The sequence below is a fragment of the Phoxinus phoxinus genome (assembly GCF_949152265.1).
Source record: "Phoxinus phoxinus genome assembly, chromosome: 3".
NCBI lineage: Eukaryota > Metazoa > Chordata > Actinopteri > Cypriniformes > Leuciscidae > Phoxinus > Phoxinus phoxinus.
In genome coordinates, this window is record NC_136878.1 from 4,685,274 (window position 1) to 4,711,086 (window position 25,813).

The window sequence follows — 25,813 nt, forward strand, 5'->3', positions numbered from 1 at the left end:
ACCCCAGAATAAAATTATTCTCTAACTTAAAAAAAAAGACATGATTATTTTGTATTCCCAATAAATTCTTAATGTTCTTGAGACAACAAGAAAATTCTTAAAAATAATTGTCAATTATTTCTTAAAGTAATGATAAACCCATACCTGTCTTTATATATACGATGCGCTCACTTTAGCAAAAAACTAGCGCGGCATCACACAGATACGGGATGCATTCACTCTAGACAGAGCGCAAATGAATGGAAAATACCACTAATTCTTGGGACAGGCTATTTTAGAAACATCTATTTTTAAAAGAACTATTTTAACTTGACAGCACATTAAAAAAAAACAGCGCTGAGTGATTAACTCCCGCCAAGAGGAAGAAAAAAACAAATTGTCTGAGCACGTACGTCATCTACAGTGATCTATGCAGGGCAAAAAGATGGGCTTTGAGGTGTTTTTCATTCAGCAATACCAGCCTTTCAATCAAATAACACCAAAGCCTGTCATTTTCTTCTTAAGAAAAAAATAAGATTATGTTCTTAAGAAAATATTTGAGAACTTTGCAATATTTGAGAGAATTGCACTTAAGAACATTCTTACAAATTTATTAGCATTATATCTTAAGAATTTTCCTAACTTCTTTCTAAAGAAGTTTTTGTGAATCCAGCCTTTAGTTTGAGGGTTACAGTCACTATTAAATCAAAAGTGATAATTTTTTATAATATTGCAAGAAATTATTATAAATGATTTATCCATGCACATCATTATTGTTTGATTAAGTTAACATTTCCCAGATGACCGATTGCACCTTTAATCAAAATAACTTCCCCCCCCCCCTCATGCAGTGACATCTCTTCTCTTTTCTAAAGACGAGGATAGGACAACCTGTCACTCACATGAGATCCACCAATAGCAAACCACAACCATCCGACCAATCCCAATGGACAAAATCAAGTCCCGCCCTACAGTTGTTCTTGTTTGAGGAGCCGTTTCACTCGGATATACGACACAATAGGAAACAAAAGACTATCACAACTTCCGTTTCACGCCGACTTTAATCTTATCTGCTCACCTGTTCAGACTGTTGATAAAATCTCTGATGTCATCAGGTAAGATGACCCTGTGCTCGCCCATGTCCCGCTGGTTACCCAGGACACACACTGGGACGTGTGTTGGCACTTTTGGTAACTCCCTAAGGATGTAGTTGAACGTCCTGCAGTAAAGACAGAGTCTGTGATTCATACGAAACATACATTGATGTGATTTTCTTGTGTATTACACAATTTCATACATCATAATCTAAAAATGTGAGTTTTAACATTGAGTACGGTTTAAGATATTTTTGAACCGATTCATCAAATAATCTTATTTGCATTATTGGCCACCACTCCCAGACTTCATACCACCCACATATACAGTATGTTAGGGGAAAAAAGCATAATGAAATGCCAGGATCTTATTAGCAAGCAGCATGGAAAAGCAAAGCAGTAAAAACATCATCTTGTGTGTTCCTCTTTAGCGGCCTGACAGCAGCATAAATACCAAACTGAAAATAATCAAGGTTATTAGACCGTTTACCCGGCAAGAGATTCGGATTAAACATGGACCAAGAAACTTAAGAAAAATCCAGATGATCACAGCTGACATTCATATAGTGAGCTGTATATATTATATATATATAAAATGCAGTTCACTATGCATTCATTTAGTGACCTGTGTGTGTGTGTGTATATATATATATATACACACACACATATACATAATACATTTTAACACTATTATTATTTGAAAATGTGGAAAAAAGTCACAATAAAGAAAGTGTTTTTTCCAATCAACACAAGAATGAACAATTATCTCAACAACTCAATTAGTTATTCCAATCACGCATATTTGAAGACTTGTATATGCATTGCAGGCATATTTGAAAGACCAAATCAGACAGCGAGGAATCAGATATTTAATATGTTAGATCTTGTTATGCAATCCACAAAGAATGGGGCACTGATTAAATGTTGGTCTAAACACCAAAAAGTACCTGCTGGTCACAACATTCCCAATGGTTGAAGCAAAAAAAAATTCAGCCCTATCAATAAAGCAAAGCCCATAGGTTTGCAAACAACGGGCACCTGTGACGAAGTGCTTGGGTCGAAAAGTAAAGACCCATTATCAGAATGCAAGGCAGATCCAATGAGCAGAGAGATAAACAGAGTCAGAACCTTTAAGAGACACTGAGCTGCAGGTATTGGTTTCATTGCGTTCTTTGTTCCTGACAGTGGCCTCGACTCTACTGTGAAAGAGACGCTCAATGACCCACTGCAACCCAACGCCCAGTTCCTCCACCTGATCCTGACCACGATAGCTGTCAGACCAAAAAGAGGGGCGGCAGGGGCGGGAACGGAGTGGTGGAGGGACAGGAGAGGGTGATGGAGAATGAATGTGGGGTTTGGAGAGAGTGAATGTGGGGGAAAAAACGGAAGGAATGGCAGATTTCTTACCACTGTTTGGTGATGTCAAACATCATGATCACGCCATTACAGTTCTTATAAACATCCAGGAACTCTGCGTCGAGAGCCATCTCGGATTCAGACTGCACAGAGAACAAAACATCTCCAAGATTACCGTGTTGTTTCCAGCTGACTGAACATTAAAATTATCTTGCAAATAGCTCACAGATCCCATCATGAGATATTGATTAATTAGGAAATGAAATGTATTACACAATACATTTTTAATTCAGTCAAAACAAACATGGAAGTATTAATCACATGGTAATTGTCAAGCAGACTTACAAAACAGTTTAAAAGTTTGCATATTTAAAAAAATACATGAATGCTTTTATTCAGCAAGAACACATTAAATTGACAGTAAAACATTTACAATGATACAAATGATTTATATGTCAAATAAATGCAGTTCTTTTGAACTAAGCAGCAAAACTGTTTAAACATTGATAAGAAATTAAAATTGTAATAATAACAGTTCATAATAGTACTGTTTGATTGTATTTTTGATCAAATAAATACAGCCTTGGTGAGCAGAAAAGACTTCACCTCATCAACCCCAAACTTTTTAACAGTTGTTTAAGAAAACAGCAGTGAATACCTCCTGAGGTTCGTTTTCCAATTTCAGATTCTCTCCGCGTCTTTTCCCTTTCCCTGCAGTAGTTGGAGAAACACAGTTATTACAATTAGTGTGGCTGCACTTCAGCAACTGTGAGTCTGAGATACGAGAAGAGTAATATTCATCAAGAACCCACCAAAGCAGACAAACTAAAATTATGGTGTCCTCTAACACAAGTTGCTCTGAATCTTTACATGTTTTAACACGACTGCTGGAACCCTGACTATCTTACCTAGTCAGCCACATCAATTCAAAAGTAAAGTATTACTCAGAAAAACAATGGGATGATATTTGAATTTTCATTGATGTATTTGGCAGATGCTTTTATCCAAAGCGGCCTGCATTGCATTCAAAGTATACATTTTATCAGTCCATGCATTCCCTGGGAATCAAACCAATGACCTTGGCGTTGCTGTTGTCAGGCTCTACTGATGACACATTACTCACACACACTATGAAAAAAGAAACTATGGTTTTTCAAAGGCTCTTTAAACATAGTAACAGTTTATTTAGAACCATATCATGCTGAAAAAAAAAGTTAAGCTAAAAATGTTTCTTTGTGTTAAGAGTTTAGTGTTCTTTATTCACGCCTTTTTATTTTTTTTATTTGTACCTATCAAAAAATCTATTCAAAGCCATCTCATTATTGATTTTCTGAAGTCAACACACTGTCAATGAGTACTCGATATCCTTCTTAAATGTCTATACATTTTAACTTTCAAATTGTAACTGGTTTCCTACCAATCACATATTTTTTAACAGAAGATGCACAGTATGTGCTGTTTATATAACCATTGCATTTTGACGCATTACTTTTGAAAACATCTAAAATAAATTTTTACATTAGAGTTTTATATTAGATATTTTTTATCTGATGATTCAGTAGAAATTCTCACCCCTGGCTCCTTCCCAGAAACCACTTTATTCACATTAACCCCAGTGACAGTGATTCAATAACTTATTTCAATATTTACACATATATAAATTGAAAAGGGCAAAAGCATTCAGCAGCTCCTTGTGCAAATATTTTCATGGTAACCATAGTTTGCTCCTGTAGTTAATATAGATATTGTTACTGCTATAAACCCTCATACATTCAGATGGGATCTGTTTCCAGCAGTGTAAATATTTTCTACATTTTTATGTATTTTTTTGATGACAGTTCTAACTCATTTTTTTTTTAATGAAAACTATGGTTACCATAGGAAAAGGTTGTACTAATTTACAAAGAGCCAGATTTACTAAACAGGGCAAATTAGTGTGAGAGCACAATCCCATAAACGCGGAAAGTTCTGCGCATGATCTACTGACGACACACAAATGAAAAAACACAGAGGTAGCCGGATCATTTCCATAATGATCAACGCAATTTACCAAGAGAAGCGCAAATTAGCATCTGGTTTCAGACATGCTTTCTTTGGGCGGTAAATAATACTAGTGAATTGTCTAGTGTATGTTTATGTGTCTATGTGGTGTTTTTAATATGCTTTAAGACAAACCATGTGCAAATTCATGTCAACACCATTGCTGAGTATTTTCTCCTTAAACCTGCAGTGAAAAATAGAGTCTCAAAAACGCGGTTTGAAATCGCCGGTGTTCCTTACATCACAAACTACCTTGTAACCAATCAGGTCAATGTGGGCGGGCTTTAACATATCATTAACTGCTGCAAAGCAGGGGAGTCTCAAGAGAAGCCAAGTTATCCCGGAAATACTTTTCTGCTGATATGAAAAATTGTGTACATTTAGCAATTTAGCGGGAGAATTATTCACGATGTTATGATGAACTATATGCCTTTCTTCACTGACGTTCTGAGTTGTTCAAAGCATTTCTGATGATTGTTAGTAGGCAGCTGTCTGACTCTGAGATGGAGAACGGTAAATGTAAATGTGTAACATGCTAAATGTGTAACAATGTAACATGTTTGTGTAAAATTAGCAACACATTATTAGCTGTTTGATAATATAGTCAAGCAAAAGGCTAATTATATAATTACCGTAATCGGAATGTGTTCGACGTTGTAGAGAGCGATACATTAAAGTTTTAAATGCATTAATATTCTGATACATCGGCTTGTAGACGAGTCTGTATGAGTGAGTGGAGGCGGGGCTCATTTGCATATTCATGAATCCGCGTATACTAAATGAAGTAAGGGTGTAGAGTTACATTCAAGATATTTTAATGCAAAAAAAAAATTTTCCTCACAGGAAAAAAAAGTTTTTTTCATAAAAACCATTTTTATGATTAAAGATGAGTTTTAAAAGATACAATTTTTGACTACGTGGAGACTTTAAATTCTCTCCTCCCATAAATGTTGCGTCTGAAAGGGAAACTCCTATAAATGCATATCCAATAAGGTCAGCGGCAAAAATAACCCTGTCCACACCTTTTCAGCGCACATTTTTCACTGCATGTCTTTAGTGAATCCTGACAGTAGCTTTTTAACGCCAAAAGAGGGTTTGCGCTGGTGCAAGCTGTTAGTAAATCTGGCCCTACGAGGGTAAATCGTAAAAAAAAAAAAAATAAACTCTGGCATATCTGGAAGTAATATTGTTGACTTTATGACTTTATGAACTTCTTCACTTATAAGATCGATAATATCAGGGACAAAATTATAACTATGCAACCGTCTAATACAGTATCGCATCAGGAAGTGCATTGTAGTCTCCCTGAGGGAAAATTTGATTCTTTCATTGCTATAGGAGAGGAAGAATTTTGCAAACTCGTCAAATCATCTAAATCCACAACGTGCATGTTAGACCCTATACCGACTAAGCTACTGAAAGAGATGCTTCCAGATGTCATAGATCCTCTTCTTAATATCATTAATTCATCTTTGTCTCTAGGATACGTACCAAAAACCTTTAAGCTAGCTATGATTAAACCGCTTGTTAAAAAACAGCAACTTGATCCTACAAAACTAGTCAATTACAGGCCGATCTCTAATCTGCCATTTCTGTCAAAGATATTAGAAAAAGCAGTATCCTCACAACTGTGTTCCTTTCTTGAAAGGAATGATATCTGCGAGGATTTTCAGTCCGGATTTAGACCGCACCATAGTACCGAGACAGCTCTCGTTAGAGTCACAAATGATTTGCTCTTATCATCCGATCGTGGTTGTATCTCTCTATTAGTATTACTGGATCTTAGTGCTGCATTTGACACCATTGACCACAACATCCTTTTAAATAGACTCGAACATTATGTTGGCATTAGTGGAATTGCACTAGCATGGTTTAAATCATACTTATCTGACCGTTATCAGTTTGTAGCAGTAAATGAAGAGATGTCTTATCAATCACAAGTTCAGTATGGCGTACCACAAGGCTCAGTACTAGGACCGCTGCTGTTCACTCTGTATATGCTACCATTAGGAGATATCATTAGGAAACATGGAATTAGCTTTCACTGTTATGCCGACGATACTCAGCTGTATATTTCTTCAAAACCTAACGAAACCTACCAATTCACAAAATTAACGGAATGCATAGCTGATATAAAAAATTGGATGACTAGTAATTTCCTACTACTAAATTCAGAAAAAACAGAGATTCTAATTATTGGACAAAAAACTTCCACACGTAATAACCTAGAGTACTGTCTAACACTTGATGGCTGCTCTGTTAAGTCTTCGTCGTCGGTTAGGAACCTGGGTGTGCTCTTTGATACCAATCTTTCATTTGAAAGTCATGTGTCTAGTATCTGTAAAACCGCTTTCTTCCATCTTAAAAATATATCTAAATTACGTCATATGCTCTCAATGAATAATGCAGAACAATTAGTTCATGCGTTTATGACCTCAAGGCTAGATTATTGTAATGCTCTACTGGGTGGCTGCCCTGCACGCTTAATAAACAAACTACAGCTAGTTCAAAACGCAGCAGCTCGAGTTCTTACTAGAACCAGGAAGTATGACCATATTAGCCCCGCTCTGTCAACACTGCATTGGCTGCCTATTAAACATCGTATAAATTTTAAAATATTGCTGATCACTTACAAAGCACTAAATGGTTTAGCTCCGCAGTACTTGAGCGAGCTCTTAACTTATTATAGTCCTTCACGTCTACTGCGATCTCAAAATTCCGGCCAGTTAATAATACCTAGAATATCAAAATCGACTGCTGGCGGTAGATCCTTTTCCTACTTAGCACCAAAACTTTGGAACAGTCTTCCTACCATTGTCCGGGAAGCAGACACACTCTGTCAGTTCAAATCTAGACTAAAAACACATCTCTTCGGCCTAGCATACACATAACACATTATAGACTTATAATTAGGCTGCATAGTTTAGAACAGCCGGGACCGGGAACACTTCCCATAATCCTGATGTACTTGGTACATCATAAGAAGGATGGCGTCTACGCTAATATTAGTCTCTCTGTCTATCCCGAGGTTTACTGCTGTCCACCGGAACCAGGCCGTATCCAGATCTGATGAAGGACCAGCGCCAGGACACGACGACGACGCCGCTGACCTGAAGTGTCAACCAGTCTCTCCTCCTCTCCACTCCGACTTCAACCAACCGGAACTGGACAAATACTCTGATTCATTCTGAACTTCATACACTGTTCACTCATTGGCCAGAGGAGAACTGGCCCCCGACTGAGCCTGGGTTCTCCCAAGGTTTTTTTCTCCATTCTGTCACCTGATGGAGTTTTGGTTCCTTGCCGCTGTTGCCTTACCTTCTGGCTTGCTTAGTTGGGGACATTTAATATTCAACAATATTATAGATCTGCCTTAAAGGTGGATGATGATGAAATTGTTTTTTTTTTTTTTTTTTCATGTTATCACTGTGAAGCTGCTTTGATACAATCTGTATTGTAAAAAGCGCTATATAAATAAAGATGACTTGACTTGACTTGACTTGTTAAATCACAATTTAAACCACAAGCTGAAAAATCTATTGAATTTCCACTTCATGCAATTTTAAAAGAGGGCTGTGTGCAACTAATATTTACACCTAATATTCAGCAATATAATCAATTTGACTGCACTGAAACTATGGATGAGAACTGAACTGAGATGGACGATGACATGACTGTTTTTCTGCAGAGCTGCTTATAACTGAATAGACCTCATTTCATATTTGATTAACTTTACAGTTATTGCACTGAACTGAATCAAGACTGAACTGACTTCAGCTGAACAAAGAAACTATTGTTTTTTTTAGAGCTGCTTTTCCATCATTGATCATTATTTTCCCATTTATCACTGTAAAGCTGCTTTGAAACAATCGGTATTGTATAAAGCCCTAAAGAAAAAAAGGTGAAAACACATGACATTGTAGAAGATCCTTTTAACAATAATTTAAAAAAGCTGTTAACTTATTACATATGAATACAAAATGCAATCTAAAAAAAAAAAAAAAGCCCCCTATTAAAATAAATGTAGTCTGGGAAAAAGAGGCCATCTGATTTTAATGCAAGTACATTAAAATCTTGAGTCTAAGAACAGCACAGACTACTGAAGGCAATGTCTATTCTGGGCACAGTTTTATAAAGAAGAGAGGTGAGGAGACCACAGCACACACACACACAATGTTTAACTACTTGACTACTAGTTCTCACCTACACCTTCTTGAAGAGGAAGCTTTTGTCCTTTAAGTATTTGCAGATAACAAAAATATAAGTAAAATACAACATTACTTCCTTTTCCTTCAAAGATAGCAGAAAACATACTAAAATAGCAATTTCTTTAGGTTTGCACTTATGAGTGCAAATATCTACTGTGTGAGAAAAATTATTTTTACACACATTAATTTTAATGATTTGATTGAAATCATTTTCAAAGCGTTTGCACTGGAAATTAAAATGTTGCTTGAATAGTCTCACTGCTAAACTGAATAGCTGTATAACATGAATAGCTGAATAACTTCAGTCCAGTTCTTCTATGTCACTAGAGCCAGGGTGTTTTCTAAACACTCACCTTTGTCTACCACATCCCAGACTTCAACTTTCACTACATCATCTGTCGCTGTGAATAAAAGCAAAAACAAAACAGCCAGAAATGTAAAAAAATATTGTAAACAGCTTCTGATACTTTACAAAAGTTGACCTATGACCTTTCTGATAGGGTACTCTACTTAAATTACATTTGGTCTTAGAAAATAAACCACTTCCCTTCATAAAAGGCCAGATAATCAGTGTGAACGTTGCCATTGATACTCACTTTTGTAGTTCCAGTGAATGCTGGTGACCTGGATCTCCTGCGTGGGGATGTACTCTTCTAGGAACTTTTTCCCTTGAAGTCGGTGCCAAAGTGCACTTTTACCGGTGTTCCTGTCCCCACGGATGACTATTTTCACTGAGAGAAACAAAGGAGATAGGAGAACACTGATATAATATATAAGAAACCCCAAATTAAACAGTCCCAAGTTTCAAATAAACAACCACAGGGCACTGATTGTACATCAACCAAGACAAACCTTTCACACTTACTATGTGCTAGATTTGTACTGATACAGCACATATCTACCAAAATGCCCTTTTCACAGCTAAAATGCTTGGTATCGTGGGATATCTGCGTGTCTAAAAAAAGATACCTCTACCAAGGAGAAGCGACTGGAAAAATAGGCCAGTAGGTGGGTGATCATGTATCATTCATGCATTTTTTATTAACACAGAGCTGCGGAAACAGCACAACGACGAGTATTCAAAGCGAGATCAGTGAAGAATCACCGACTGGCTCACTGATGCAGCATCACATGTCAAAACACGTCTACACAACATCTACACAACTGCATCACACCAGCACGAAGGACTCGGTTACGTCTTGTGCATTTAAGACAGAGCGAGCTCTTGATCTTCAACATTGACAATTGTTATGATGTCTCACATTTTCCCATTGACAGATCTTTAACTTTGTGTTTAATAATTGTGCTAATTGTGATTTAAATAAGTGAACTATGACAGAAAATAAAGCCTATTTAAATTTTTTTGCATTAACATTATTTCATGACATTGACAATTAAACATTTTCAAATCCAAATTCACAGTATTGTAATGCAAAAAAAAATGTAATCTCATTACTAAAATACACTGAACTACATTTTACCTTGTCGTAAAATAGATTTTTACTGGATTTCCAATACTGTATTTTTTTTTTTTTTTTACTATCAGCATAAATTGAAAGCAGTACAGAAACACTAGCCATGTTTACGTCAAAATTTAAATTATATATATATATAATCCCATTATGTTTTTTTTTTCGTTTATATGGTGGTATAATGCATCAGATGTGTTTCATTGTTATGACAATATCACAATGAAACCCTTTTATGAGTCCTAAAAAGGCTTTCTGAAACTAAAATATTTTAATACACAATCTTTTTACATTTCATCTTTTTTAATGATTTGGGGGTGAAATGTGACAGACAGACACATGTTTTTGTCCCTAACATAAGCATATCAAATTAAACATGTCTCACAAATTTCAATTTGTTTTTAATTTGTCAACCAACTTTAACATAGCAAGTACTGCCATGTTCAACGTGGATAAGTGAGTCAAATGTTTCTATCAAATAATGTTCCCACTTTACATGATCAGTTAAGCTATTATGCATAACTTCATGTGTTGATTAAAATTAATTACAAATATACAATTATAATAGTTTTAAATGATCTTAGATTAAGTGACAACAAGGTATTTCTCCCGTTTTAGGAAATGTTTGTTGTTTGTAAATTATGTTTTTGTTTCTTTTTGATATAGACTGTTTATTTTTTAATATAAATTTGACATATTTATATGTGTCTGAAATGAAGAACTCAACAGTGTAATACTTTAGACAAACCACAAGGATAAAACTCACTCTACAAGCCCAAAAGAAAACAATGGATGTCTTTAACATAATCGAAAACTATTTATAAAATGCTCTACTTTAAAAAAACACAGATTAATCATGAAGCTCTTACTGTTATATTGTACACCCTTGGCGAAGCGTCTCTGCAGACTCTGGTTCATGGACTGCAGGCCTGCAGGAATATTTCTATCCCTGAGCGGTCCTGCTTCAGAGCCCACTAGCTTCTTCAGAGCGGTAAACATCTCGAGCAAAGGCTCTTCAACAGTCCAAGAATAATAGAAACGTGTGTTCAGGGAAACACTCGCTGCAGCGTCGAAGATCGAAGACTTCAAACTTTCTTAAGCAAACATATTGACGGCAGGTATGACGTGGTCTAAAGGGCAAAAGTGAAGTCCGTCTTCAATACATTGAGCTCCGGGAGAAGAAGGTTACTATGGTGCCAAATCCAGTCAGCAGATGGTGACTTTCTATTTCAACAGTTTACAATCCTAAAATGTGCCATTTTAGCTACTGTAGGCTAACTGTTGTGATGATATCGGTCCATCCTGGGCTACTGGCATCACCTGTGGGAAAAACATCAATTTCAGTCAAGATCAGCAAAATTTGACATATTTCATAACATTCATGTCATTTACATTTTCTTTCTTTCGAGGAGCACAAAAGGAGATGTTTAGCCATATGTTTACATTGTTCTTTTCAACATAATGAAAGCACAGTGACCAAAAAGGACACAAAAAGCAACAATAAAAGTAGTCTAGATTCATTCGCCAAGTCTTCCATAGCCATAAATTAAGTTAATTGGACCAACATTTAAGTTTAAAAAGTACCTTGAATGGAGAAGACCAGCATGAACATTTAAAATATCTCCTTGTGAGTTCCAAAAAGCAAAATTAACACTTTTGGGTGAACAAACTCGAGCCAAACTAACCTACTAAAATTATTAGAAACTGCTTTTACCAGCAGAAACGACATTACGTAATAATACTTTGTGTTTCGGATAACTGAGAAGCATCATTTTTAATTACAGGTTTATTTCAAATGCATTTAATAACTAAAAGACCATATACATTTACGCATTTGAAAGACTCTTTTATCCAAAGCGACTTGCATTGCATTGCATTTCAAGGTAGACATTTACATTGTTATCAGTTCTTGCTTTATATGTATGTGTGTGTGTATATATATATATATATATATGTATATGTATATATATATATATATATATATATATATATATATATATATATATGTATATATATGTATATATATATATATATATATATACACACACACACATACATATATATACAGTACACAAGCAAAAAACAAAGTATTATGGCATCATATTTTACATTTACATCATATTATAACATCAAAAAAAAGCAACATAAACATCATCACAGCTTCAGATTAAGACAGAGGCAGCAGAGTCAGACATATAACTTTAATTTAATTCTGACTGCAACAAAAATGTAAACATTGCTATAGATTCTTTTATTTTTTTATTTATCAGCAGCAAAAACAATAGGCCTATGCATTTATAGTTAACATTCTCACAAAATCCATATCACGTTATGTAACGGCGTTACGTAACGTAAATCAGGATACAAAAATCTGGTAACTAATTCGTTATAGTTAACGTTACGTCAAAAAAACAAATAATCAAATTATATATATATTTATACACAACATTCGTCTAAACCCAAATAAGTAACGTTACCACCCAAAAACATTCAGTCGTCCTAATCTAAGCACACAAAACTAATATCTAACGTTATCTCTCTCACCTGTCAGTTGATAAAACCGCTGTAAGAAAGCTGTCAGTTTTCCACAATCTCAGAATGGACCAGCTGTTAAATGTTCTTTTGCAGCTCCAGTCAGTCAGCAGAGGTTTATATTCACTCTGTAAGCTGTTAACCCGCTGAAGCTCTGACAGGGAAGTGTGAATACTGTCCCTATGAAGGCTCTCATTGATAGCACTACCTGTGTGTGTGTTTAGTGAGGTGAATTATTTGCGCTCGTCTGTTTGTAACGGCCATCAGCTTCACAGCTAAAGCGACGTGTCAATTACAACACAAACACACGGCAACGTTTCATTTGAAATTCAGAGCCGTTTCGCGTCTAACAAACTCATTACCTGGCTCACGGTCTTCGCCTGCGATATTTCAGTCGCATTCTGCTGTCGGCTGGAGTTCACGATAGCCCATTTTCTGTGTTGAAGGGAAACATTTCCTTAGCATCCCTCTCTCATCCCTCTATCAGCTGTGGAATGCCGTGAGGAGCGCGCGTCGGGTGCGCGCTTGTGCTGCAGCTCCTCTAGCGGCAGGATGATGAATGACGCTCACTGTGGTGCAAACGCCTCTCTCTAGTGGTGGTGTTGTGTAACCGCAGCGCTTTAGCGCCTCTAGTGGTAGAATGGAATCTAGTACAGTACAAATCTAATCCAGACATACAACTGGCCGAGAACAGTATATTGCTATATATATATAGTCATTATATAGATCAGTGAATCTAAACAACAATAAGAACATCTTAGAATAGTAAATGTACCTTTCCCAAAATTAATTTTCAGAGGCAAAAATAAAATAAACGAAAATGAAATAATTTAAATAATTGAATATTTAAATAAAACAGTATTGCTATAATTAACACCTATCAGATATACAGTAATCTAAACAATAATTATAGGTAATATAGTAATCTAAACACTGATCTATATGCTATAGAATTATCATATATTTACACATATATATCTATATCTATATATATATACAGTATGTATATTATATAGTCATTATAGATCAATTATTCTAAACAACAACAAGAGCATCTTAGAATAAATGTGCCCTTCCAAAATTAATTTTCAGAGGCCAAAATAAAATAAACCCTAATTAATAATAGTGAGAAAGTCAGGATGTGTATATATATATATTATATATATATATATATAGGCTACTGTACATGTGTGTGTGTGTGTGTGTGTGCGTGGGTGTGTGTGTGTGCGTGGGTGCGTGCGTGTGTGTGCGTGCGTGGGTGCGTGCGTGTGTGTGTGTGTGTGTGTGTCTTTGCTATTATTTATTTACCTTTATTTTTAAATATGATGCGGTTCAGAGTCTGTACAATAGTAATCAATATGCATATTATACATTTGTATTAATATAGGCCACTGTATTTATATTATACACCGACCAAAATTAAATAAACCCAAATACCCAAAACAGATAGATTATGGATGGATAGATGGTGCATAATGTAGTGTAATTGTGATGTATTCATATGATTGTTATTATAATAATTCATACAAATATTACATGTATTATAATAACAAGCACTATCACAATTACACTACATTATGCATCCAACAAGAAACAATGATACAAATAATACATATGAATAGTATATGAATAGTATTTAAATGGATAATATGTATTTACATTACGGACCAAATTATCCTTTTTTTTTTTACCATGATAGATAGTCCTCCTGAAAAAAATAAAAGAAAACTGCTTTAGATATCCAAAAGCCCAGTGCACGCTCACATTATGACGTAATCCTGTGAAAGAGCACGCGCTCTTCTCAACAATGTCGACCACCAAAACACAGCAGCCGCGCCGCGCGCCTCGATCCGTCACAGCGCGAGCACAACCGAGCAAATGAAAGCGAAATCTCATCGCGGTGCGGTAAGTGCGTCGGTCTCATAATCAATTGTTTGATTCTTATTTTATTGCACGCATGTTTATTGTCAGGCTCTACATATCCTTACATGTAAAAGAGGCGTGGCGGTACAGAACGGACGCAACAACCATTCGAAAGATGTTGCATTTGCTTAGCAACAGAGGAAAAGATGAAATTTGCAATTGTCAGCTGACTGTGTGATGTATATCGACGGGCTGCATGCTCGATATCTGATAAAAGTGCTTTCAGATATGCATGAAAGGTTCTAGTGTGTGTTTCATGGGAATGTTTACACCACTCTACACTATTATACATCATTTGTGTGGACTGGATGTCTGTATGGAAACACGCACGTATTCAAGCAAAACTGAAACAGAAACAAAGAGATTGGGATTCATATTAGGAGACCTGCTGTGCATGCTTAGGCTTATTAATGCTTATCTGATTACTTTAGATTGAGTCTTTCCATTTCACAATGTAAAGCATAACAATCTTATCAAACGCTTTCAATTGTAGCCCACTAATCCACATAATAATTTATTAATTTGTACGTAATATGTTTGCAAACAGCAAGAAGGCTTTAAATATGTCACTAAAAGCGTATTAGACAGCACAATATGTTTTAGGAATGCTACATTTTGCATGTCAGTGCTTAGTTATTATTCTTTAAAGTAAGATTACTTGATAAATAGGAATATGATAATAATGTACAACATTGCAACATAAACTCCAATCAGATCATCAGGACCTTGACAAAGCTGAGGGGTTTTCCATCAACCTGATATTGTTTATTTCATGACTTTATTATCTCACTGATTACATGGCTACTCACAGTCATCAAATAAAAAAACACACGGACATAACATATTGATTTATATTGAATGTGGATTATGTTAGAAGACTGTAGAATAATACAAGCATTCCAGAGAGCGGAGTAATAAACGTTGGTTACTCTTTATGGGAACACTGTATTTTACAGTGTCTTTGTTACACATTGATGTTGATAATAACTATAATTACATGCAACCAACCCTAAAGCAACCCCTTTTCCTAACCCTAACCCTATAGTAAGTACATTTAGTTCATTAACATTAAATGTATAATTACACTGTAACAAGGACACCTTAAAATAAAGTGTAACCCTCTTTATACATTGTATTAATACATTAATACATTGTAAAATTAAGTAACTACATGCACTTACTATAGTGTCAGAGTTTGGTTTAGGGCTAGTTGAGTGTATTTATGCATCATTTGTAGTTATTATTACTATAGTAACTACATGTAACACATGTAACACAGTAAAATAAAGTGTTACAGTACCTAATCTTTTTTTTGGAAACGGAATAGAAAGTCACTGTTGTCATATATATATATTTGAAGTTAGTTTTCAGCCCTTATGGATTCTCTCTTGTTTAGACCAGGAACGTTTAGAGCGGGACATGGCTGCTCAAGAACCCTCTCCCCCGTCCTCCATGGAGAACAACAAGCCAGGGTTCCCAAAGAAGATCCTGGCCAACAAACTTGAAGACAAACATTTATGCAACTGCTGTCAGAACATTTTGAGAAGGCCGTTCCAAGCTCAGTGCGGTCATCGCTTTTGTTCTTACTGCTTCAACCGGACTGTTGGGTAATCCAGCCTATGATCTAAAACAGATGCGGATAAATACACTTCTGATGCAATGAATTTAAACAGATACATCTATCTAACGTCATAGGGGCGATTGACATTCAATTTCATTCATTACAAAAATACTGACACTGTGAAAACTACAAAATACACTGCCGTTCAAAAGTTTGGTGAGACTTTTTTAACTTATTTTGGAAAAAAGTCATATGTATTTATGGCATATGCTGATTTGCGGCTCATGAAACATTACTGATTAACATCAGTGTTGAAAAATGCAAATTGCGGAAATACATTTCAGTTTTCTGGCTTTTTGATGAATACAAAGTAAAAAAAAAAAAAAAAAAATTGTAACATTATAAATATGTTTACTATCACTTTTGATCCTTTGAGTCCTTTCTGGAAAAAAAAATTATTACTTTAAAAAACTTTTTACCTACCACAAACTTTTGAATAATAGTGTAATTTTGAGGTATAAACGTGCTTTTTTTGTATAATTTCTTCTTCTTCTTCTGTCTAAAGTTTGGTCTTTGAATTAAAATTAAGATCTATTTTATATCAAGGTTGTTAGTTAAATTAACTACCGTTTAACTGATATCCAATAGCAGCATCTACAGACTGTATTGTTCAATATTTATACGACATAAGCTACAGAAATTAATTATAATAACTGAGATAAGTAATTTAGTGCACTTACTGTATACGTTCAATTGTATAAATCCATTTTAACACTTTTTTTACTCAGAATTCACAAGCAATATTTGAAAATAGAAATTGACTAGGGTGTACTGATGCCAAAAATACTGATGTCAAAATAGCAAAACATGTCTCGCTTTGCCGTTTTAGATCTGGACCACAGAAATGCAATGCATGTATCAAGGAGGACATCTTCGAAGAGCCCACGTCAATTCTCAAACCAGGCTGCGTAAGCACAATGCTTTGCTTAATGTGAAATATCAAGAGTTATGAACATTTTTAAAATTACTTACTGCCAGACATTTATTGCACATTCCCTGTGTTTTCCTGCAGGCGTTTCCCGACAATGCTGCCAGAAGAGAAGTTGAAAATCTTCCAGCTGTGTGCGTCAACGAGGGCTGCGCCTGGAAAGGCAGTATTAAAGATTATGAGGTTGTGTGTTCATTAACATTGGCTTGATTTAAATAACAAAGCTTTTCAACACTTGCGTTTGCTAACTTGTTGTCATAACTCTGTTTTTTTGTAGTTGAGCCATGAGGGGAAGTGTGAGTTCATGATTCTGTCCTGTCCCTTGTGCAAGGAGCTCATTAGATTTAACGAACAGGAACGTCATAATGAGCGCGTGTGTCCTGAGAGAACGCTCAACTGCAAATACTGTAAAGAACCATTTCACTTCAAAAACATCAAGGTAAGTGAGTGGTCTAAGAAAAGATGTGATGTGTTTGAGGGGCGGAAAAAGATTTGAGTGTTACGAAATGATGTTTTCACAGGCCCATGATGAGATCTGTCCCAAGTATCCGATGATTTGTGAAGGATGTGCGAAGAAGAAAATCCCCAGGGAAAAGGTGTGTTGATCAAAAACCTTTATCCAAGTCACATTGAACGTGAACATCGTTCTTCAGGAACACTCTTCATTGACTTCTTTAAGAAAACAGATTACGTACGGATGGTAGATCATTTCTTTGCGATTCTCTTTTGGTCTTTTTAGTATGTTGACCACATCAAGTTCTGCAGCAAATTCAGGACTCCGTGCAGATATCATGTGGTTGGCTGTGACATGTTAGTAAGTATACCGTTTTTTATATCGTAGCATTCAAACAGACCAATAGCTGAGGTCATGAAATGCAAGTCAATGCCTTTGTTTCTGTCTGTTTTTCTTGGGGATGTTGCAAACGTGTACTCTGACTTCATTTGCTCAGCATTTGTTCAAGAGCACTTCTGAAAACATGTTTCCAAACTATAAACATCTTCAATCGCAGTCAAAGAGACGGTCACGAACTGTCCTTTTCTTTTTCTCTGTCCCAAAACCTCAATGTACAACATAATGTAGGCTACATGTACACAAAATGTAATATGTGCGTATAGAGTAATTTTGTAGCAGTAGAAATACAGAATTTATTGAAAATATACAGAAAATATACAGTGTTCAGAAAATAGCAATGGAATAGTAATAAATAAATCTGCTATTTGTGAGAATAGACTATTATATATATATATATATTATATATATATATATATATATTAAAAAACAAATTGTTAATTAAAATAAAGTAGGCTATTAGGTGAAAAACTTCAACTTGGCAGCTAACTGAAATAAAATAGTTGTTATAAATAAAAATAAAAAGTTGAAGTACAAAAAATTACTAGAACAAAATAAATGAATAAAAGTATATTAATGACACAAGCACATGGAAATACAAAAAATTTAACTAAAATAAAATAAAATAAAAAAATACAAGTAATTTAAATTATTAATAAATACTAAAAAATAATGCTGAAGGAGAGTTCATATCAGGGGCGCGGGAAGTACGGGTGTTGTTTTCACAGCTATAAACGCAATGCAAATTTTATAAAGAAATCAATACATATTAAATCAGAAAACCTTCAGTAAGGAATTTAATCTTGCATAGTTTACTTTCTTAAAACGGGATTAGTCTATTATTTCATTCTTCTTGGATATTAATTGGCGCACACCAGGGACTGAAATTAACGGAGGCTTGTACCATCAAAATTAATAAAAAGGCTCCCCAAAATTAGGTTAAGAGGAAAAAATGCCTCAATAAATAAACAAAAAGTTAATATTAATATTAATTAAAATACTATTATTAAAACTATTAACCGTTAATTAATTAAAATAAAGCTCAAATAAAATGAAATATTACATAATAAGGTTCAACTTAAAAAAAATTAAGTTGGCAACTAAAAAAAATTTAAGTTGGCAACTAAAAAAAAATTAAGTTGGCAACTAAAAAAAAATTAAGTTGGCAACTAAAAAAAAATTAAGTTGGCAACTAAAAAAAGATTAAGTTGGCAACTAAAAAAAAATAAGTTGGCAACTAAAAAATTAAGTTGGCAACAAAAATAATTAAGTTGGCAACTAAAATAATTAAGTTGGCAACTAAAATAATTAAGTTGGCAACTAAAAATAATTAAGTTGGCAACTAAAAATAATTAAGTTGGCAACTAAAATAATTAAGTTGGCAACTAAAATAATTAAGTTGGCAACTAAAATAATTAAGTTGGCAACTAAAAAAAAATTAAGTTGGCAACTAAAAAAAAAATTAAGTTGGCAACTAAAAAATTAAGTTGGCAACTAAAATAATTAAGTTGGCAACTAAAATAATTAAGTTGGCAACTAAAATAATTAAGTTGGCAACTAAAAATAATTAAGTTGGCAACTAAAAATAATTAAGTTGGCAACTAAAAAAAAAATTAAGTTGGCAACTAAAATAATTAAGTTGGCAACTAAAATAATTAAGTTGGCAACTAAAATAATTAAGTTGGCAACTAAAATAATTAAGTTGGCAACTAAAAAAATTAAGTTGGCAACTAAAAAAATGTAAGTACTAAAAAAGTTGAAGTACTAAAATGACTAAAACCTTTATATTTTCTAAAGAATATGTGAGCTGTGCAGAACCCTCCGCACAATGCAAACCGCATGATTTGAGGAATAATTCATGTCTGTAGCATAAACGGGATGGGACGCTGAAGTTTAACCCCGTTGATTTCCCTTTGAGGTGGAGAAGGAGAAGATCCACGATCACGAGCGTGCCTGTGCTCACGAACATCTAAACCTGCTGTTGCACTTCATCATGGGCATGAAGGTCAGTCTGGAGGGCCTGCAGCCACAAAGTCTGGAGCTGGCGGGTCACAAAGCTCACGAGCTTCACCAGGCGCTGCGAGACCTGGAAGCCAGAGTGAGTCAGCTGAGCGCCATCCCCGTGCAGGGGGTTCCCTCCTCTTCGTCCTCCTCGTCCTCCTCGTGTGCCGTCGCTCCTCCACCTCCTCTGCCCACGTCCTTCACGCCTCTGCCCAGCTCGGTCGGCGCCGCCCTGGAACTGCAACTCCACAGCGAGAAGACCAAGGTGGCAGATCTGGGCCGGCGCTGCCAGGACCTGGAGGTGAAGGCGGGGACGTTTGAAGATGTGGTGTGTGTGCTGAATCGAGAAGTAGAGCGCTTCGCAACCACCATGGAGGCCAGCAACCGACAACACAGACTCGATCAGGACAAAATCGAGGCTCTTAGCAACAAGGTGTGCAGCTAAACATACATCAATCAAGCTTTAACCCTGTAAAGCCCGACTTATGAAATAATAATCTTATGCTTTTGAAATGGTACAGTTTATTGAACCTAAAAAAGGTTTGCATGTGTTTTATGTTAAGTATCGTACCTGATACATCAGGCTTATATAGTATGATATAGTGAGAATATGTAGGGGAAAAAAACATGCAAAAATATTCAAATTGGTTCAGTTGCTGATATTTATATGGCAACAAAGTAAGATGAAATTCAGATGCTTGTATTGAAAATTTGTGAGATTTTTATAACAGTATAGCAGACTACTTGCATACATACAATGCATATAAATATTATATTTAAATGCTTATTGTATGATAAAAGCTCTCTAGTTTTGAATTGTTTGGGGGCAAAAAAAAACATAATGCAATGCAATACAATGATGATTGAGATATGAACAAAAAACGTTCCTCAAAAGCCTGATGCATCATATTTATGGAATTCCAAAGCTGCCAAAATAACAAATAAATAAATTCATACATATATAAATATACGAAGAAATGTAATAAAAATAAATGAGTATTTATACTTTTATTTCCTTATTTATGTATAATTGTATTTTTCCACATTTATTTATTTTTTCATTTATTTATTTATGTATACATTTACTTATTTATACATTTATTTATTTATATATTTATTTATTTATGCATAAATAAATCTGAAAATATTTTTTTTATGAATAAATAACTGGAAAAATACAATTAAACATGAATAAGGAAATAAAAGTATAAATACTTATTTATTGTTGTTATTTTACATTTCTTCGTATATTTATTTAAGTATTTATTTATTTATTATTTTGGCAGCTTACTTTGGAATTCCATACATATTTGATACTCTTATTTAACTTTTTTTTCTAATAAATGATGTATGAATAATCAAGTAAACCAATGTTGCAATATTAATAACAATATAAAAGTTATTCTTATGTTCTTTTGTTTACATAAATCAGTGCAGATTTCACAGCAGAAAGACACGAGCTGAAGCTGGACATTTTTACAATCATACTAAAAGGCCTTTTACTTGCTAAAAACTTATAAACTATCAATCAGACAACAGAAGGCATGAAGTAGATTGTGTGCAACACAAATGTTTGATCATGTTGACAATTTATATTTCAAATATGACACATTAGGCTTAATATTGTCAGTATATATCTTGTGAAGGCCTCTTTCTTTGCCAATGTGAGAATCATTTATGATCCAAATGTAATCAAATGGCGTCACCTGTGTATTTGTCCCTTCGGTCTGTCTTCATCGCATAGGTTCGTCAGCTGGAGCGGCAGGTGGGGGTTAAAGACCTGACTGTCGCTGAAATGGAGGGCAGACTACGGGAGATGTCCGCAACCACGTTTGATGGCGTCTTCATCTGGCGGATATCAGATATTACTAAAAAGAGACAAGATGCCATTGCTGGACGTGCGCCTGCCATGTTTTCACCTGGTAAAAAACTCCACATGAATCAGAATAGATACAGTCATTTTTTATTTGTATGATTATATATTTTGACTTACATGCTCCTCGGTTCTGTTTAGCATTTTACACAAGCAAGTACGGCTATAAGATGTGCCTGCGCATTTACCTGAACGGGGACGGGACGGGTCGTGGGACTCACCTCTCGCTGTTTTTTGTGGTCATGAGAGGAATGAGCGACGCGCTGCTCAAATGGCCCTTCAACCAGAAGGTACATCACCAGTTTGCTCACTGCATGTCTTCAGACTAATGCTATTGCACACTGATACCGTTACTTTTCATGAAAGGTATTTCAAACTTAAAGTGAACAAGTGATCATAGAAATATTTGGTAACACTTTACAATATGGTTTCATTAGTTAACATTAGTAACTACTTTAGTTAACATAAACTAAGAATTGACAATACTTCTACAGCATTTAATAATCTTAATTTCTAAAAATCTTAATGTTAATGTTAATTTCAACATTTACTAACATTATTAAATACAATGACAAATACATTATTAAAATCAAAAGTTGTATTTGTTAATATTAGTTAATGCTCTGTGAACTAACATTAACAAAGATTAATAAATACTGTAATACATGTATTGCCCATTGTTTTTAATACATTAACTAATGGTAACAATACCAAATATTTTTTACAAAAATATATATTTTTGCGAAGAAATTAGGATTTAAATGTATGTTAATATTGCATACATTTTTTCACAATTTTAATACAACACAGAATATAATAATAAAAATAAAAATATAATTATACATAAACTAGAAGACTTTAAAATACAATCACATATTGCCAGCTGAACAGGGGAAAATAAGCTTGAAATATATTTTAATATTCCAATTTGTTTTTATTAAATAAACAAAAATATATACAAATAAACTGTAATATATACTGCCTTTTGTACAAATTGAGGTGATTATAGAAATGTTTTTTTGTGAATAAATTAGAATTGAAATATTAATATTATATAACTAACTAAATAATATTAAAATATACAAATATATATATGTGTGTGTGTGTGTGTGTGTGTGTGTGTGTGTGTGTGTGTGTGTGTGTGTGTGTGTGTGTACAGTAGACAACATTTGAAGTGGATCAAAAAAGTGAATCAAAGTTGTCCTAAGACAAGATCGGGTATTGTTCAAATTCAAAATGTATATTTTGATTAATTATATCTATAATTAATTTATAACTGATGAAAGGTTTTGATCCACTTCAAATGTTGACTACTGTACACACACACACACACACACACACACACACACACACACACACACAATACAAATGTTGACTGTATAAATGTATATATATGTCTTCTGTATTATATATTATTTGATATGTATTTAAATATTATTAGTAGATTAGTATATACAAATAGTATTAATATAATTTTATTTTGTGATCAAATTAAAAATGAATACTTTCACAGCCTGAACTACAGTACCTATCCCAAAATGTATCTGTGAGCTGAATCTGGCTTCATGCTTCCAGGTCACACTGATGCTGCTGGACCAGAGTAACAGAGAGCACATCATTGATGCGTTCCGTCCCGACATCACTTCCTCCTCATTCCAGAGGCCCGTAAGCGAGATGAACATCGCCAGCGGCTGCCCGCTCTTCTGTCCGCTGTCCAAGCTGGAGGGCAAGAACTCGTACATACGGGACGACACCATCTTCATCAAAGCCATCGTGGACCTCACTGGCCTTTAGGTTTTTCCTCCATCACGGTTAGACGCGGGAGCTGCTTCGCACGGCAGGAGGGTTACTCCGTGACGTTTCCCTGCATGTGTAAAGCCGTCACACACGTTGCACTGCTGCGTAGTTCCTGAAAGGGTCAGTAGAGCTCTTGGGTTGTGAAACACTGGAATTGAACGTGAAGTCCGGTCCAGTTGCATAGTGTAGATCACAATTCAAAACTTAAGTTCTTCAGCACAGCGCTGACTTTTTTCCATCATAGTAAAATGCATTCAACTATTATTGGTAGTTGAATGCATCATCATCATATATTTAATAAACGAACAGGCTGATTAGCATTTTTACAAATCGCAGTTTGCATGATGAAGACTATGAAATGTGTTCAGCACATTTTCTTGTTCATTGGTAAGTGGGTAAATTGCACTCCTCTAGTGCTGAGCTGTTTTTGAGGGTGAAGGGGGATATAATTGTCATACAATAAGTATAGTGAGGGTCATGATCGTGGATTTCATTTAATCGGTGTTTGGCTACATCTGTGGAAGATAGTTTGAAGTTTAAAGGTAAAAATCTTAGCGTAGGTGTCTGTGAAATGGTCCTGAGCGGGAGTCCCGTGCACACCAAGTTATTGCGTTGCATTTTGTATATTTTTAAGAAACTACTACGACGAGTCTTGTTATTACTTTTGTAAATAGGAATATTTATACGGTTTACTTGGTACATCGGGAGCTTGAGTTTATAGTGTTTGCCGGCTTCATGGAGTGCAAGTTTGTATTTTATTCCTTTTAAATTGTTCTCTCACTGCCAAATGACGTACGAGGCAGTTTCTGTATTTTCTAGGCTAAATTGAAGCTTTTGAGATGTTTACACAGGACCAAGCTTTTGCTATACAATTGTCTTTTATATTTGGCACTGGGGGTATGACTACGAGATAACCAGAATCCACTGATTTTAAACCAGTTATGACAACTATTGAAACTTCTCTGTGCATGGGAGGCCTCAATCTGCAAATGCACATGATATTTAACACAAAACCGTTTTCTCATCCAGTGAGTGACGACACCACTGCAGACATACTTTAGAGATAAATGAAATAAATATTAAACATAATGATTATTTTATACGATACACTGCTTCTATTCTTAAAAATACAAGCAGATATCTATATATTCATACTATATAAGCAATCGATATGTATCTTTATATATAACCATAAACTCTCAAAGCGAGGGATCTTTATACAGGAAATGTATATACAGTTTACATCTATTTTATTATATTTAATGCATATTATTTATATAGCTGTACATGTGCAGTCATGGTGGTTTAAAACTAATTTTAACTTCTTCTTAGTAAATTGTCAGAAATACAAATTAATTTGTACATGCGATGCCTTGTGATAACTTGAATCCGATCACTTGATACAATCTTCAAACAGAAATATCTGATAGCTGAGGATATACACTGCAATACTGAGAAAGCTCAACTTTAGGGCATTTATTAAAAGGGACAAAATAGATGGTACCAGACATTAAAAAAAGATATGTTATACTGTGTTTCTGTGACATTATTTGTGCCAAATATCCATAGTGAAGTGCTGTTAGAGTTAATAGATAATGATATGTCCTTTAATGAAAACTGACTGAATGTATGTCAAACTCAAAATGTGCAATTTTATAAATACAAAAACTTAATGTATACTGTATTATTTTCCCTTTCCCTTTTAAATGGAAATTTGTGACAAGTGAAAATTTGTGCAATTTCTTTTTTTTTACTATATTACAATGCTAATGATATAACCCCAAATTTGTAAAATTCTAGATTACAGGTAAAAGGTTTAGAAAATGTTGCGCATACCAAAAATTGAGCCACATTTTCATTTAAAGTTGATCTTGACAGCTCTCAATAATTTACTTGTTAAGAAAGACGTTTTTCCTGTACCCATTTCTTTTTTAATTTTTATCCTAGTATGTTTCTATGTATGATGCAAAAATTGTCATAAAACATTCACATTTCACAAACCTTGATTGTGGCTATTGTTGATATTTCAAAGTCCCAAACGTCATGGTCTGCTTAGACTTAGTCTGCATGATATTACACTCATCAAGACAGTAACGCTGTCACAAATGCATACATGTGGTCATTATGCATAATTAGCAGCAT

General features: G+C 34.7%; 2 protein-coding genes across 7 annotated transcripts in view; one reads left to right on the top strand and one right to left on the bottom strand.

Moving 5' to 3' along the window:
* rabl6a (RAB, member RAS oncogene family-like 6a) overlaps positions 1–13,259 on the bottom strand; it is a 30,154-nt gene extending 16,895 nt beyond the window's left edge. The window contains exons 1-7 of one of the 6 annotated variants that reach the window (XM_079608228.1): positions 13,041–13,256; positions 11,016–11,466; positions 9,274–9,408; positions 9,031–9,078; positions 3,088–3,140; positions 2,481–2,572; positions 1,058–1,198 (exon numbers count right to left, since the gene is read on the bottom strand). In XM_079608228.1, the coding sequence (XP_079464354.1) occupies positions 1,058–1,198; positions 2,481–2,572; positions 3,088–3,140; positions 9,031–9,078; positions 9,274–9,408; positions 11,016–11,145 (599 nt within the window). In that variant the 5' untranslated portion in view covers positions 11,146–11,466; positions 13,041–13,256. Of the gene's footprint in view, positions 1–1,057; positions 1,199–2,480; positions 2,573–3,087; positions 3,144–9,030; positions 9,079–9,273; positions 9,409–11,015; positions 11,467–12,690 lie in introns of those variants that run through there. The other 5 variants (XM_079608229.1, XM_079608227.1, XM_079608226.1 and 2 more) reach the window with 5 other exon arrangements.
* A 1,211-nt stretch (positions 13,260–14,470) lies between these two features.
* On the top strand, positions 14,471–25,421 carry LOC306996113 (TNF receptor-associated factor 2). Its single transcript, XM_079608253.1, has 11 exons — positions 14,471–14,583; positions 15,998–16,208; positions 17,052–17,130; positions 17,235–17,333; positions 17,428–17,589; positions 17,672–17,746; positions 17,890–17,964; positions 19,919–20,434; positions 21,746–21,923; positions 22,016–22,164; positions 23,450–25,421. Exons 2-11 carry the CDS (start codon positions 16,021–16,023, stop codon positions 23,666–23,668), a joined length of 1,740 nt encoding a protein of 579 aa, XP_079464379.1. The 5' UTR covers positions 14,471–14,583; positions 15,998–16,020; the 3' UTR covers positions 23,669–25,421.
* Positions 25,422–25,813: the final 392 nt, after the last annotated feature.